Source organism: Carlito syrichta, unplaced genomic scaffold (assembly GCF_000164805.1).
Source record: "Carlito syrichta isolate Samal-C Ts95f unplaced genomic scaffold, Tarsius_syrichta-2.0.1 Scaffold311144, whole genome shotgun sequence".
Classification (NCBI taxonomy): domain Eukaryota; kingdom Metazoa; phylum Chordata; class Mammalia; order Primates; family Tarsiidae; genus Carlito; species Carlito syrichta.
In genome coordinates this window covers 136,080-150,743 of record NW_007255240.1, presented here as the reverse complement: position 1 = coordinate 150,743, position 14,664 = coordinate 136,080, and the positions used below count along the sequence as shown (strand labels likewise).

The window sequence follows — 14,664 nt, the reverse complement described above, 5'->3', positions numbered from 1 at the left end:
GACTACAGGCGTGTGCCAACATGACTGGCTAGTTTTTTTTTTTTATTTTTATAGAGACAAGGTCTTGCTATGTTGCCCAGGCTTGCCTCGAACTCCTGGGCTCAAGTAATTCTCCCCACTTCGGCCTTCCCAAGTGCTGGGATTATAAGCATGAACCACCATGGCTGGTCCTGAATTACAGTTTTAGAAAATAATTGGATGCTGTGTGGCAAGTGGCTCTAGCTGGTGGGGTGGGGGGAGGCAGTGGAGCAGGAAGTGAGAGACAGTAGTGGACTGAGAAATGTGAGGCAATGAGCAGACTGAGATATATTCTAGGGGCAGAAAGAAAAGAATTGAAGGTTGACTCCCCGGTTTTAGTTGAACAACTGAGCACATGGTGAAGTTATTTATTTATTTTTTTTGAGTTGGAGTCTCACTCTGTCGCCCAGACTGGAGTGCAGTGGCCACTCCCGGCCACCGCAGCCTCGACCTGCTGGGCTCCGGCGATCCTTCCGCCTCAGCCTTCCGAGTAGCCGGAATTACAGGCGCGCGCCACCATGCCCGGCTAATATTTTGATTTATTGTAGAGATGAGGTCTCGCCTGCCCAGGCGGGTCTTGAACCCGCAGGCTTAGGCAATCCACTCATCTCAGCCTCCCAAAGGCGTGGGATTACAGGCTGAGCCACTGAACCCGGCTTGGTGAAGTTATTTACAATCATGGGGGAAACAGGAGAAGCGGTTTGGGAATTCTGTCTGAGACGTATGAGTATGAGCCTGTTAGACCAATGCACAGAAGATCCAACAGTTTCCAGAGATGCAGCCTCCAGACATGCTGCTGGATGAGATCCCTGTGTGGGAACGAAGACGGAGCAGAGGGCTTAGGAGCAGGCACAGGGGTGTGGGGAGAGGGATTGGCCAAGGAGACCCAAAGAAGCAGCCTGTGAGGGGGAGAGCCTGTAGGTGGGACATTGCTGCAGACTTGTGAGGAGGGCACTTTGGGAAGGGGTGAGCTGCTGAGTTGCTGCATGCTGACCCTGCGCTCTGCACCCTGCCTGCATTCACTGATTTCTCCTCACCCACAATCCAATGATTTGGGCATTATCACCCCACTTTCCAGACAAGAAGACCAAGGCCCAGAAAGGCCGAGTGACTTGCCAAGGTCATGGGGGTTGGAGCCAGCATCCACCTCCTGGTAATAGGGCTCCCAAGGCTACAATCTACTACTACACCATGTAGTTCCCAGAAAGGGGGCTTAGCTTGGTAGGCCACAGACTCTGGGTTTAATGGCCTGATGAGGACAAAGATAGGACCACTGGCTTGGGCAACATGGCGACTCTGGGGGACCCCGACAAGCCCCAACTTTGGTGCAGTGGATGGGAACAGGCTGAGGAGTGAGCAGGAGACATCCATGGCAGGCAGCTTGTTCTGCTGGCTTCACCATAAGGCAGAGAAGTGGGTGGCAGCTCGAGGGGATGGGACTCAAGGGAGACTCCAGTGCACGTGTGTGAGCCAGGAAGGGAAAAGGGAAGAACGATGTGTGAAAAAGATGGCTACTCACAGCCCCATGGGGATCGGCCCTGTCCCCTTAATGCTGTCCTGGGACACAGGTGGAACTTGTTATATTCTGCTCATGACACAGAGTAAAGATCCCAGGGCTATGGTGTGGGGACACAGGGCTGTAGCTACCAGACTCCCTGTGCTCCCCTGCACACAGTGCCAGCCTTCCAGGCAAGCAGGCAAGAACTCTGCCCTGTGCCCACGGGGCAGTGAATGCTTGAGGATGCAGCTGGCATGAGAAGTTGCCTCAACTCTTAACAGTAGGTTGAGATACGATGGAGTTTGAAAAAAAGAATTTAGGAATGTCTCCTTTTAAAATTTGTATATTTTAGATCATTTCAATTTTTATATTTTTGCATTTTCAGAATTTATTATAGCAACGTTTTCTTACAATAGTTATTTATTATTTTAAAGCCAGAAAAAAATGTAATTTGGGGAGGCAGGAAATCCCTGTTGATGACTTGATCACTTAAAGTCCATTTTCTGCATAAGGCAAGTCAATTCTCTTCTTTTTTTCCTGGGTTAAAAAGTCCCTCTTGAAACTGTGTTTCATAATGAATTGGGAAAGAACCATGGCACGGGAAGGTTCTCACACACCCCTAGGGTGATCAAGAAGCAGAGTGTGTCTTTACAAAAAGGTACAGGGAACAACAGAACAGTGAAAGCAAACCTTGAGAAAACTTGCCTTCAGAAAAGCAAGCCTCAAGTACAGGCCATGAATTTACTATGACTTGGACAGAGATTGCAACAGAAAGAGTTTAGAGACCTTCATGGTGGACTACAAAATCAGACTTGCAGTCGGGCTCGGTGGCTCAGCCTGTAATCCCACGCCTTTGGGAGGCTGAGATGAGTGGATTACCTGAGCCTGCGGGTTCGAGACCTGCCTGGGCAACTTGGTGAGACCTCATCTCTACAATCAATCAAAAAATCAGCCGGGCATGGTAGCACATGCCTGCAATTCCGGCTACTTGGAAGGCTGAGGCAGAAGGATCACCGGAGCCCAGCAGGTCGAGGCTGCGGTGGCCGGGAGTGGCCACTGCACTCCAGTCTGGGCGACAGAGTGAGACTCCAACTCAAAAAAAAAAAAAAAAAAAAAATCAGACTTGCTGGTTATTCCAATTTTCTTTCTTGGTTGTAAACCCCATCATCTAGATCAGTGCCTGGCATTCAGTAGAGATCAGTTAAATAAATGATTGATTATTATCCAAAAGGAGTTAGAAAAGGGTATAAGAATTACCAGGGAAATGTACAATCTGAAAACAAAATTAAGAAAACCACTCCTCCATGTACGAGAGCATCAAAAAGAGTAAAATACTTAAAAACAACTTTAACCAGAGAAGTGAAAGACTTGAACACTAAAAAACTATTTTAAAAAATCACTGAATAAAGTTAAATAAAAGCTAAATAAATAAAAAAACATTCCATGTTCATGGATTGAAACACTATTGTTAAGGTGTTGGTATCTCCCAGAATGATCTACAGATTCAATTTCTATCAAAATCATAACTATTAAAAAAAAAAGCACAAGCTGATCCTAAAATTCATATGGAATTGCATGGGACCCAAAATAGTAAAAAAAAAAATCTTGAAAAAGGACAAAGTTGGAGGATTCACACTTTACGATTTCCAAAATTTACTACAAAGCTACAGTGATCAAAACAATGTGATGCTGACAAAGGGATGGATACATAGACCAATAGAACAGAATTGAGAGTCCAGAAATAAATCCCTAGAGATCCATGGCCAATTGAATTTTGAATTTTCTTTCTTTTTTTTTTGAGTTGGAGTCTCACTCTGTCGCCCAGACTGGAGTGCAGTGGCCACTCCCGGTCACCTCAGCCTGACCTGCTGGGCTCTGGTGAACCTTCTGCCTCAGCCTTCCAAGTAGCTGGAACTACAGCCGCGCGCTACCACGCCCGGCTAGTTTTTGATTTATTGTAGAGATGAGATCTCACCAAGTTGCCCAGGCGGGTCTCGAACCTGCGGGCTCAGGCAATCCACTCACCTCAGCCTCCCAAAGCGATTACAGGCTGAGCCACCGAGTCCAGCTCCAACTGAATTTTCAACAGGATTACCAAGATTATCCAAGGGGAAAAGAATAATTTTTCAACACATGGTGCTGGGATGATTGGATAGCCTCATGAAAAAGAATAAATTCGAATCCCTACCTAGTACCATACACAAAAATAAATCAAAGATCTACATATAAGAGCTAAAACTATAAAACTCTTAAAAAGAAACATAGGAGTAAATCTTTGTGACCTTGAGTTAGGCACCAGTTTCTTAAATATGACAAGCAACAAAAGAAAAAAAATAGATACATTGAACTTCATCAAAATTAAAACTTTTGTGTATCAAAGAACATCACAATGCAATTGAAAAAACAACCCACAGAATGGGAAAAAATATTTTCAAATCATGTACCTGATAAGTACTTCTACAACTCAACAACAAAAAGGCAAACAACTCAATTTTAAGAATGGGCAAAACCTGGATAAACATTTCCCCAAAGAAGATAAACAAATGAGCAATAAGCCCATTAAAAGATGCTCAACATCATTAGTCATCAGGGAAAATGCAAATAAAAACCACAAATACCACTTCACACTCACTAGAAGGATTATAATTTTAAAAATAAAAACAGAAAATAACAAGTGCTATTGAGGATGTGTAGAAATTGGACCCCTCATACGCTGCTGGTGGGAATGTAAAACAATGCAGCCAATGTGGAAAACAGTTTGGCTTTTCCTCAAAAAGCTACACATAGAGTTGCCATATGACCTGACATTTCCAATCTTAGGTATATAAGAGAAAGAAAAACATATGGTCCACACAAAAACTTGTACACAGATGCTCACGGTAGTACTATTTGCAACAGCTAAACAGTAGAAACAACCCAAATGTCCATCACGGATTAATGGACAAAAAAATGTGATATATCCATACAATGAAATACTGTTCAGCCATAAAAGGAATAAAGTTCTGATGCATACTACAACATGGATGAACCTTGAAAACATTATGCTAAGTAAAAGAAGCCAGACACCAAAGGCCATATATACTATGATTTCATTGATATGAGATGTCCAGAAGAGGTAAATCCATAGAAACAGTAAGTAGATTAGGGGTCACCAGGAACTGGGAGGAGAGGAGGGAATGGGGAGAGAGTGCTTAAAGATATGGAGTTTTCCTCTGGGGGAATGAAATGTTCTGTAATGAGATAGTGGTGATGGCTGCACAACACTGTGAGAGTACTAAAAGCTACTGAATTGTACACTTAAGATGGCTAAAATAGTGAATTTTATGGTGTGTGAATTTTACCTCTACAAAACAAAGAATCACCAGAGACACTGTCCTTAAGGTCCAAGAGTTAATCAAAGCATTGAAATGCAAAAGCTGTCATAAAATTCTTGAGAGCCACTGACCTTGCTTCTCCGGGTTGCGGACCTGGGATGGCATGTCTTGGATTTCCAAGGTCCACTGCCCTTCAGCCTTTTCTCCCCAACAGTGGACAGTCATGAATTCCCAGTTTGTAAATCCTTCATTGGAGAGATCCAGCAATCTGCAATTGGAGATGCAGTATCAGAAAAAGAGGGTCCTGGTACTGGCTGGCTGGGCAGACAGGCCAGCCCCATGGAGGACTCTCTTTGCATTGGAGGAATTATTCCCTAGGAGACAGTACAATCTAGCTGGAGTACAATCCCTGGGTAGCAGGGGTGAGAAGAGGAGAAAGGGGGCGTGACCTTTAGCCAATGCAAGGGCAAAGGGTGCAGGTAAAATGTTGACTATTCTTTCAAATTCTTACAGCAGAATATCTCCTTCTCCATCACCTCCCTGGACCTCCTTAACATTCTGAGAGGTGGGCAGGCCTCATATAGTCTAGTAGAAGATGGGGATTCCATCTGCAGTGGGCTCCTCTCTCCCCTCCTAACTTGTAGACAGAGATCCCAAGTGTACTGGTTTGCTGCAGGTCCAACCACCAGTAACCAGTTAAGCTGGGGGCATCCTGACTCCTCAGTCTACATTCTTTCTACCACCAGCAGGAGTTTATGAGGTCATCACTTTCCTGAAGAACCTGGGCCACCGCCTGTGCTTGCACACTGCTCTGCTGGGCTTCCCAAGAGCCTTTTACCATCAGCCTTGGGGCTGGTGCTAGGACCAGGAGCACGGCCCATGCCCCCAGCGCCTGGATGCACAAAAGCAGACAGAGAGAGCCTGGGCCATGTGACCCTTCCACTGAAGCCCAAAGGGTGTTCACAGAGGAAGCCTTTCCAAAACACTTGCGTGTGGGGTGAATGCAGCATCCACACCCGTCTTAGAGCCAGCTCTGTGCACTGTTCTCCAGAAGACACAAATGAGGAAAAATGGATTACTATTCAAACTTGCAGGGAAAATTCTGTTCCTCCATCTCCAGGGCTTAACTGGTTTCAATAGCCGCCTTTGGGGGAGCTGACGATGGCAGGCCTGGCTGCTTTTCAGTGTGGGTGGGAGGTACCCCCGGCAGGGGTAGGGGAGGAGGAGAGACGGAGGCTCCCGCACCTCCCAGCAGGTTCTGATGTGCCTCCCTTTGCCCTTCCAGACTGGAAAGTCTTTACCAACGGTTCCCACAGCCCCTGGGCCTTCAGCCTTGTATTTTTCAAGCAGAATCAAGAAACAACTAATCGATGCCCTCTCTCCTCCTCCACCCAGGGCCGTCTTCAGAAGGAACTCTCTCTCCTCCGGGGGGACAGACAATTCCAGGTTCTTTTCTCTTACTCGTTCTTTATAATCTAATTTCTTATCTCTATTTTGGAATAACAATTTTTTAAACATAAGGCTTTTTATTCCTCATCAGAAATTCAAATATGTAAGTTTTGCATGACGTAAGATTTGATTTCCAATCTGGGGGCTCTGTGAACACTCGATGTATGCAAATGTTTAAGGGAACATTCTTTGCATGGGGAATAGTGGGAGAAAATATCTAAGAAATGGCAAAGGTCAAGGCTGTTTTTTTTACACACAGAGCCAAGTTGAACCCGACACGCTAGGAAGACAACAAGGACAGACTGTCTTTCAAGTGCTGAGGTACTAAAGAAAGTCAACGCAGCCTTAGTTAAGAAATTTGGCAACCTGGAAAAGTGCCGAAGTAAGAAGGATGTGAAGAAAAGTGGAAGGTAATCCATCCTCAAATACAAACACTCTTGATATAATCGCAAAGTCTGCCTTAGAAAAAAACAAATTCCTGAGACTCAGGTGATGGCCGAGTAGCCTCAGAGCAGTTTTTTGAAGCCCTTGATGGCACAGGGACAGCACAACCTAGCAAAAGGGGTGGATCCCAATAAGCTGGCAGGACCGGCTCTCTTCTATACCAGGGGCTCACAGGCTAGACTGGAGCAGGAGGGACATGAGAAGGGCAGGAAAACAGGGCTGTGGGGGAGGGGAGGCTGGGGCTCTGGAAGGTTCTTGTGGGTTAGGTGGCCGGGCATACACAGACCACAAAGGGCATCCAGGTCCCTGCGTCAGGGACAATGCCAAGCATTTTTATCTATATTATCACATTTGCTTCTTGTAACATTCCTACTGTTTAACTGATGAGTGAGGTGATATTTTCAGAGGTGATGAAAAAAGAGAAGCGAAATGACTGGCTGCTGGGAGCCCAGCTGGGAAGTGAAGGAGCAGGGGTGTGGCCTGAGGTCTCCAAGGTCAGTGCTGCCCCACCTGCCTGCCACCTATTGCTCCAGGCTCCAAGCCTTACCACGGGCTCTCAGTCAAGCTGGGCCACCACCTGTGCCTGCACACCACTCTGCCGGGCTTCCCAAGAACCTTTTACCTTCAGACTTGGGGCTGGTGCCAGGACCAGGAGCATGGGGGCAGACTTGCCTATGTGCCCAGCTTGGTCCAGTGAGTGCAGAGAACATGGGTCTCAGTGTTGGAAAGCATCCCACTTTCCAAGAAATGCTAGAAATGAGAACTTTAAGAGGAAATCTCTGAAACTAAGGAAAGCAAGTAAACAAACACTAGGAGCACATCAGCATCAGGCTGCAGCATGCCTGCTGGCACCCTGAACTGCTCACACCTGTGTTGGCCACCCACAGGCAGAGACAGTGTATGGCTGGGTCTCCCAGCGGGCGGGGGGTGCCCTGTGCTGCTCTTGAGTTATGAAAGCAGAACACAGCAGGGGCTGAGCTTGGTGGCCAGGTCTTGTTGCAGGGATAATTCCAGTGCACGGAGGACAGGCTGGTGCTGGGCCCATTGCCAGCTGCCACTGCCTCATCTTGCACGCTGCAGAGGGACCAGGCTGCCAGGCAGAGGTGTGGAGGGCACAACACTGCCCCTCACTCCTTTAGACAATGGTCCTGTCTGCCTGCAAGTCAATCTCTCTGTCTTATGCAAAGCCCAGCAGTGGTGGAGAGGGCTGAAGGAGGTTCAGAAAGAACAACTCCCAACTTCTGCCCGGCCTTGAAAGCCTTCACTAGACTCCCTTGTTTCTGAATCTCTCTGGCTCCCTATAGCCCAGGTAAGAGCCACAAATCCAGGCAGGTCACCAAGCAAGCCAAGTGGGCCTGAAGCAGGCAAGTGTGGAATGGGGGCTACAGTCCAGTGTACAGGGCAGTGGTCTTGGAGTGCTTCCTGTGGCAGGAGGGGACATAGTTACTAATTCTTGTTACAAAAGAAGCTGAAAATGGTGATTTTTCTATGAAACCTTTTTTCTCCCTATGCCTCTTAGCTAGAAGAGATAAAAAAGTACGCCAAACAACCCCCAGAGCCTCTAAATTCCCATAAACTCTTTCATTCTAATTACCTGCAAATCATAAGAATGCACCAATGTACTTTTCCTGGTTTCTAAGTTTAGTGAAGAAATGACTCCATAGCCTTCCACAATCCACCCACAAAGCTGCAGAATTCCAAGTCCCTGTCTGAGCATAAGTGCTTAGGCTAGAGGGAGGCAGAGAATGGCCTGGGAGTGTCTTCCCCACATCCCATCCAAACACGTGTCTTCTGGGAATCAGGCTTCCATGGGTACAGGTTCTGAAGGTGGACCACTGGGTGGGAGAGCTGGGGGCTGGGGGCCACACAATGCTCCCCATTTGAAGGTCAACTGGCTAGGATCAAAATGATCAATGCACATCTAAGGGCAATTATGGCATAACCAGAATTCCACACACTTTGCCACTAAACAACAAAACAAGACAGAACAACTCCTTTGTCATTTCTTCTGAATGGGAATGCTTTCCAGGACCTTTCTGAAGGCAAGGTTTCAGGGAGCTACTTTTTTTTTTTCTGAGCTGGAGTCTCACTCTGTTGCCCAGACTGGAGTGCAGTGGCCGCTCCCGGCTGCCGCAGCCTCAACCTGCTGGGCTCCGGCGATCCTTCTGCCTCAGCCTTCCAAGTAGCTGGAACTACAGGTGTGCGCTACCACGCCTGGCTAATTTTTTTTTATTTATTGTAGAGATGAGGTCTCGCCAAGTTGTCCAGGCGGGTCTCAAACCCGCGGGCTCAGGCAATCCACTCACCTCGGCCTCCCAAAGCACGGGATTACAGGCTGAGCCACCGAGCCCGGCCCAGGGAGCTACTTTAAAGATTTGTGGGGTCTACACGTGAGAATCTCCAAGAGGATGGAAGCTGCCAGAAGGACTTGCTGTACCTTCCATGTGCCAGGTGCCTTGTGGGGATGCTGTGGGCTCGGACTGGGTGGAGCCCTCGAGCAGAGCAGCGTCAACCCTAGAGAGCCCAGTCCCGTCCTCCTGGGCCTGCCCTGCCTTACCTCTTTGCCAAGAGCTGAGACTTGGTTCCTGAGGGAGAAATCAGGTAGATCTGGAGGTCTCCCCGGCGCGGGTGCGAGATGGAAATGCGAACCACCACGTGCTCCAGGTAGACTACCCGCTGGTCCGAGTGGTCGGCACAGGCGCTGGTCAGAGATGTGGTCCGCAGCGGCTGCACTATGGGGATGCTCCTGAGGGAGGAGGAGGGAGGTGCTCAGGACCTGCACCTGGGTCACTGAAGATCACCCACACAGAGGGCCCAGTGTGGCCTCTGGGTTCTGGAGACCCCAAGAAACAGCAGCCACCGCCTTATGTCTACTCTTGGATGATCCACTGTGAGTTATGTCACCTGCTCAGAAGATGTTTATGGTTCTGGAATTTGTGTACAGAGACTGAAAGGAATGTGTAGACCTGGGCCAAGGTCCCCAGGGATTGGGCCCCTTGGGTGCCCAGGAGGCGGCTTCCCTTAAGTGGTATTTGGCCAACTCGCTTTCTCCACTGCATTTGGTCTGCAGAGCTTTGAAATCCCACCGCTAGGTTTCAAAGACCGGCCCTGAAAACAGAAGTCATAATGCTGAATAACAATAGTCAGACACTGGCCTGATAATTTATGAGGACTAACCCATTTAATCCAGAGAGATGTTAAGGACCGCACTCAAGGTGCAGCAAAAGAGAGGTGGAGTGGGACTCAAGGTCCCAGAGCTGAGCCTGCTGGCTCGACCTCAGTTCCATGTGACTGGCAAGGGTGCTTGCATGGAGCCACACTCAAGGAATACACTCAGAGTCTGTCCTCTCATGCTGGCATGTTCCCTGCATCAAGCCCTGGGTCCCCTCCCTGTCCTGCCCTGTGATGGAAATGGACAATGGTCCTCTTAAAAAACCCAGGACAGTTTTACCTTATGGGATGAAATCTGATGACACACACGAGGCCCCAATCACTCAAGAGTCATTTCTACTTGAATCTTCTGACACACTCCCCAGACAAAGCAGATGTGGTCTGTACCCAAGTGCTTCTCCTGCCTCCTGGCTGGGTCATCTTGCCTATTTTGGGCTAGCAGGACTTACATCTCCTCCACCCAGACCCCCTCATGCCCATGATTCATAGACTGAAGAAGGATGGCATTCTCTGGTGCAGACCCACCACTGCCCAGCAGTAAATTAACAATTCCCACCACACGACTGGGCTCGGCTGATTACAGGAGCGCTTTTCCCATTATGCCCGACTCTCTGCTCGGGAGGCTCAAAGCATATGCTCAGAGCCTCTCAGGAATTATACTGCTTGTCTCTACTGGGCCTGAGTCATAAAAAACAATCAAAACAGTTATAAACAGTGATGTAATGCCCTTGGAGACTCTGTAAATATTTGAAAACATGCTTTGCATGCACCACCAATTGATTTAGAGATGCTGACTTCTTTCATTGCCTTCTCCCAAGTTTTACTGTCAGTGTTTTCCAGTCAGCCAGCCCTGCTGTGGCAGATGCAGAATACCAGAGAAATCTCCAGAGTTTTCCAGGTCCTGCAGGGTACATGCGTATCTCCAGGTGAAGCGTTCGACCATACTCCCAACCTCCACTCCTCATTAAGAATGCAAAGTGGGTGTGTTGGGGTTCCCCTGGAGCTTCAAAATGTGACTCCCAGTCAAGACCCCAAGACCCAGGAATAACCCTACACCCTCGAACTTTGAACACCTTATCAGGGCTGACTAGCAAGATCAAGCTGAAACAGAAACAAAAGCTATTTAAACAGAAGTGAAAACACTGTCCCTACTTCCCAACCATTTGCTAACTGGCAGAGAAAGCAATCAACCTGTTCTAGAAATAGACCTGGAATCCTATGGAGGACACCTTAATCTCACTGATAAAGTACAGGATTTAAGAGAACAGGAACAGGGTAAAAGAAAAGACAGCCAACCTCATCCCTCACCTGTGTGATACCCTGTGCCTAACCACAATGTCAATACCTGCAGAAAAAAAAAATCATCTGGCTAAGAGTGTTAAAGCCTCTTGCATCTGACCCTCTGATTCCTGCTAAGGGACTCACTCCAGTTGCTGGTAAGGAAGGTGGGGCTGAGTCTAGTCCACAGGGAGTGAGTGCTACTGCCTGCAGAGAGCTGGGGGTGGGGGGTGGGCAACACTTACCTCCCTTGGGAGTTAATGGCCTTTCTGGGTTAGGTTTTCAAAGCCAAGAGACATTCCCCTCACCTGGGGGCTAGAAGCCAGAGCCTGCTAACTGTAACAATTTTATGTGAAAACTCTTATCCATGAAATCGCTAAGTCGCAGGCCACCAGACTCCTCCTCTGCAAGTTCTTAGGAAGCCACTGCAGGTACAGTGAGTTATTAACTTCCTTATACACGGTTAGCTCCCCCACACATTTTATTTTGGCTGTTGTCATTGAAACAAATAACCTAACATCTCAAATTAGGAGATTTTAAAATTTTCTTAAGGAACAAAAGAGGAGGCTTCAAAATGTTTCATGATAACTGAACTAAAATGTTTCTGTATTTCAGATAGAAACTCCAAGAAGAAGTAGGGAAGCCAAATATCAAAAGTCATCACTTTTAAGGATCTTCAAGACATAAAGCGGAAGTCAATGAAAAAAAAAAATCAAAGTTACTTTCCACTCTACAGTTATTTCAAAGATAGCACAGAAAATGCATGTCAACTGCAAAGTGCAAGGATTATCCTTTTCAAACGAATACAGCTAAGCTGTACTTTAATCATGAAAACTGATCTAGAAAGATTTTACCATTCCTATGATAACAGAAAAGCTTCTTCTGCAATTAAACTCTGAAACTGTCATCTGAGTACATAAAACCATCTTCCTAGGACTCTAGAGGAACCCAAGGAACTAAATGATCCCATAAGACCATCTGTAGACTGAATAATGCTGAAGCCAGGGAGACTTGGAAAAGATCTCTAATTACAAGGAAGTGACTTGTAATTAGAGTGTCCTGTAGAATCACATTTCGGCATTGATGACTCGTCATTCCAGATGTTCTCAACTCATCCAAACTGCTCCCTTCTCCTGAGGAGGCAGAGGGAGGGTTACTGACAGCAGCCGATCTAACAGCTTCCCAGGATCTCCAGACCACTCATGTGTCAGTCTCCTTCTAGTTTTCTCCAGTGCGATATCTCATGAAGATGAAGAAAAGTTCATAATTTGTTAAAATCACACTTAGAGTCTTATGGCATCAGAGTAACACTGGGAGTCAAAAATAAATACTTCAAGTAACCAAGTGTCAGGGAAGAGTGAGGAAGTTGGGCCATGAGCTGAAGCCCTCTGCCTCCGGAGCCTCCAACTCTCCCTGTGTCTTCCTGTTCCATCTGGCAGGTTCCTACGAGTTAGTACATCTCACTTCCCCTCTTGAAGGCCTCTCTCCAGCTTGGCTTCATGGGCCAATCTGGATCCTCGCACAAAGCATTTGCAGGGCTGGGGCAAGCTCTGGGCTAGGCCCAGTTCCTCATGAGACTCTTCTAAGGTCATGAATCAGAAGACAGCAGGACCCTCCCCTCTGCTGCATTTGGCAGCTGGCTGAGGCAGAGGAGGCAGCTGAAGAGCTGAGGCTCATGACAGCAGAAGGTCAACAAGAAGGTCACCCAGGAAACTCTTTCACCAGCCTGCTAACAGGAGTGAGTGGAGTGGAGAGGTGTTAACTAGGATAGACTTGTCAAATTAAGCTATAGCACAGCAACTTGGTTTGCTGGAAGGCACAGAGCGCTGTGTGAGGACAGCAAGATACTTCCGAGTCTCTCCTCAGACCTATGTTCTAGGATAAACATTCTCGACAGGAAGGTCTGAGGTAGGTTATTTCACTAATCTGTGGACTTTCTTATTTATATTAGTTTAAACTGAAAATTTTTCTTAAATGAAATTACTTTTGGTTATCAAGCCATAGCACACCATTTAGGCCAGAAATAAAATTTAACTTAAAAAAAGCAGATAACCTGGTACATTAATTTAGACAATGCTGTCTATGATTAATTGGGCTATAAGATGTTTTAATATATAATGTTTAAATTTATGGCAGACATTTTTCTTCTATGTGAAATGAGGGAGCTGAATTAGCTGGTTGTAAATGTGACTTCTGAGTCTAAGATTCAACCTGACGGGAAGTAAAAAAGGTAATAAAGTATTTAGTCAATCCTCATTATTCACAGATTCCATATTTGCATACTCACTTAATGGTTACAATTTATTTGCATCCCCAAAATCAACACTTGTGGCACTTTTGTGTCATGTGTGGATATTTTGTGCAGTCACAAAATATTTTAATCACTCAATGTGCACACTCCTAGCTGAGGTCAAACAAGCAGCACTTCTTTATTGCAGTCAACAAGTGTTCGTTTCACAGTCTATTTAGTGCTATAGTCTTTTTTCATTTTTTTGTGTATGCATGTGTGTGTGTGTGTGTGTGTGTGTGTGTGTGTGTGTGTGTGTTTTGGTGACTTCACTGTTTGAAATGGCCCCCAAGCGCAGTGCTAAAGTGTTGTCTAGTATCCCTAAGTGCAAGAAGGTTGCTGTGTGCCTTGTGGAAAAAACACATGTCAGATATGTTCAGGCATGAATTACAGTGCTGTTGTTCACTGTCAATGGATTAACAATATATGCTGAATAAAGTGTCTTAAAAAACACACACATAAAATAGGGTTCTGTATTGGTCGGTTGACAAAGATGTGACCAGAGGCTGGCAGAGCCTAACCCTGTATCTTCTCTAGGAGCAATGCTTCAGAATTTGCTAACTCCATGTTAATAGCGACTTCATAGAGTTATAGAACATAACTATTATGAATAACAAGAATCAATTGTATTCAAATTCAAACCCTAATTTTAAAAGTAGTCTTTGCAATTTGGGGAAAACGAATTTGTTTCAAAATCAAGGTAGGAGGAGCAAGGGCTACAGGAACACAGGCAGCTGGTGAAGCTCACTAGAGCCTGCAAGGGGCATCAGAAGGCAGGACAAATGTGGTGGGCCCAGTATGGTCACTCCCAGGGCAGGACTGCACAGCACCCTACAAGCTTTCTGAGGACCTAGCCATGCCCTATATAATAATGGCCCCATAGGAGAAGCCAGAAGCCAGAAGCCAGAAGCCATGGCCTTATACGGTACCCAGGTACGCAAAGGTCAGATGCCCTGGAGGGAAGGGCTGGGTAAGACAGGAAGAGGATGGGAGAGTGGAGGAAATCTGCATAGGTTAGAGAGAGAACAAAGGAAAGAGGGAATTGTCGATTTCTGTAATGATGTCAAACCAGGCTGTGTACTTGAGCATAGCAGCAAGTCAGGCTGAGGGTGTTTGATCCACACCGGTACGCCATCAGGCCGCTGTGGCACCTGGCCTCGCCTGCTTGGTAAGCTAATCTGCTGCAGGTGAACCACCAGGGGCTG

General features: G+C 46.7%; 1 protein-coding gene across 1 annotated transcript in view; it reads right to left on the bottom strand.

Annotated features, from left to right (window-relative positions):
• PCSK6 (proprotein convertase subtilisin/kexin type 6) overlaps positions 1 to 14,664 on the bottom strand; it is a 147,262-nt gene that overhangs the window by 55,329 nt on the left and 77,269 nt on the right. Inside the window, exons 14-15 of the mRNA XM_008068524.2 lie at positions 9,281 to 9,469; positions 4,962 to 5,098 (exon numbers count right to left, since the gene is read on the bottom strand). Coding sequence (XP_008066715.2) covers positions 4,962 to 5,098; positions 9,281 to 9,469 — 326 coding nt within the window. The remainder of the gene's footprint in view (positions 1 to 4,961; positions 5,099 to 9,280; positions 9,470 to 14,664) is intronic.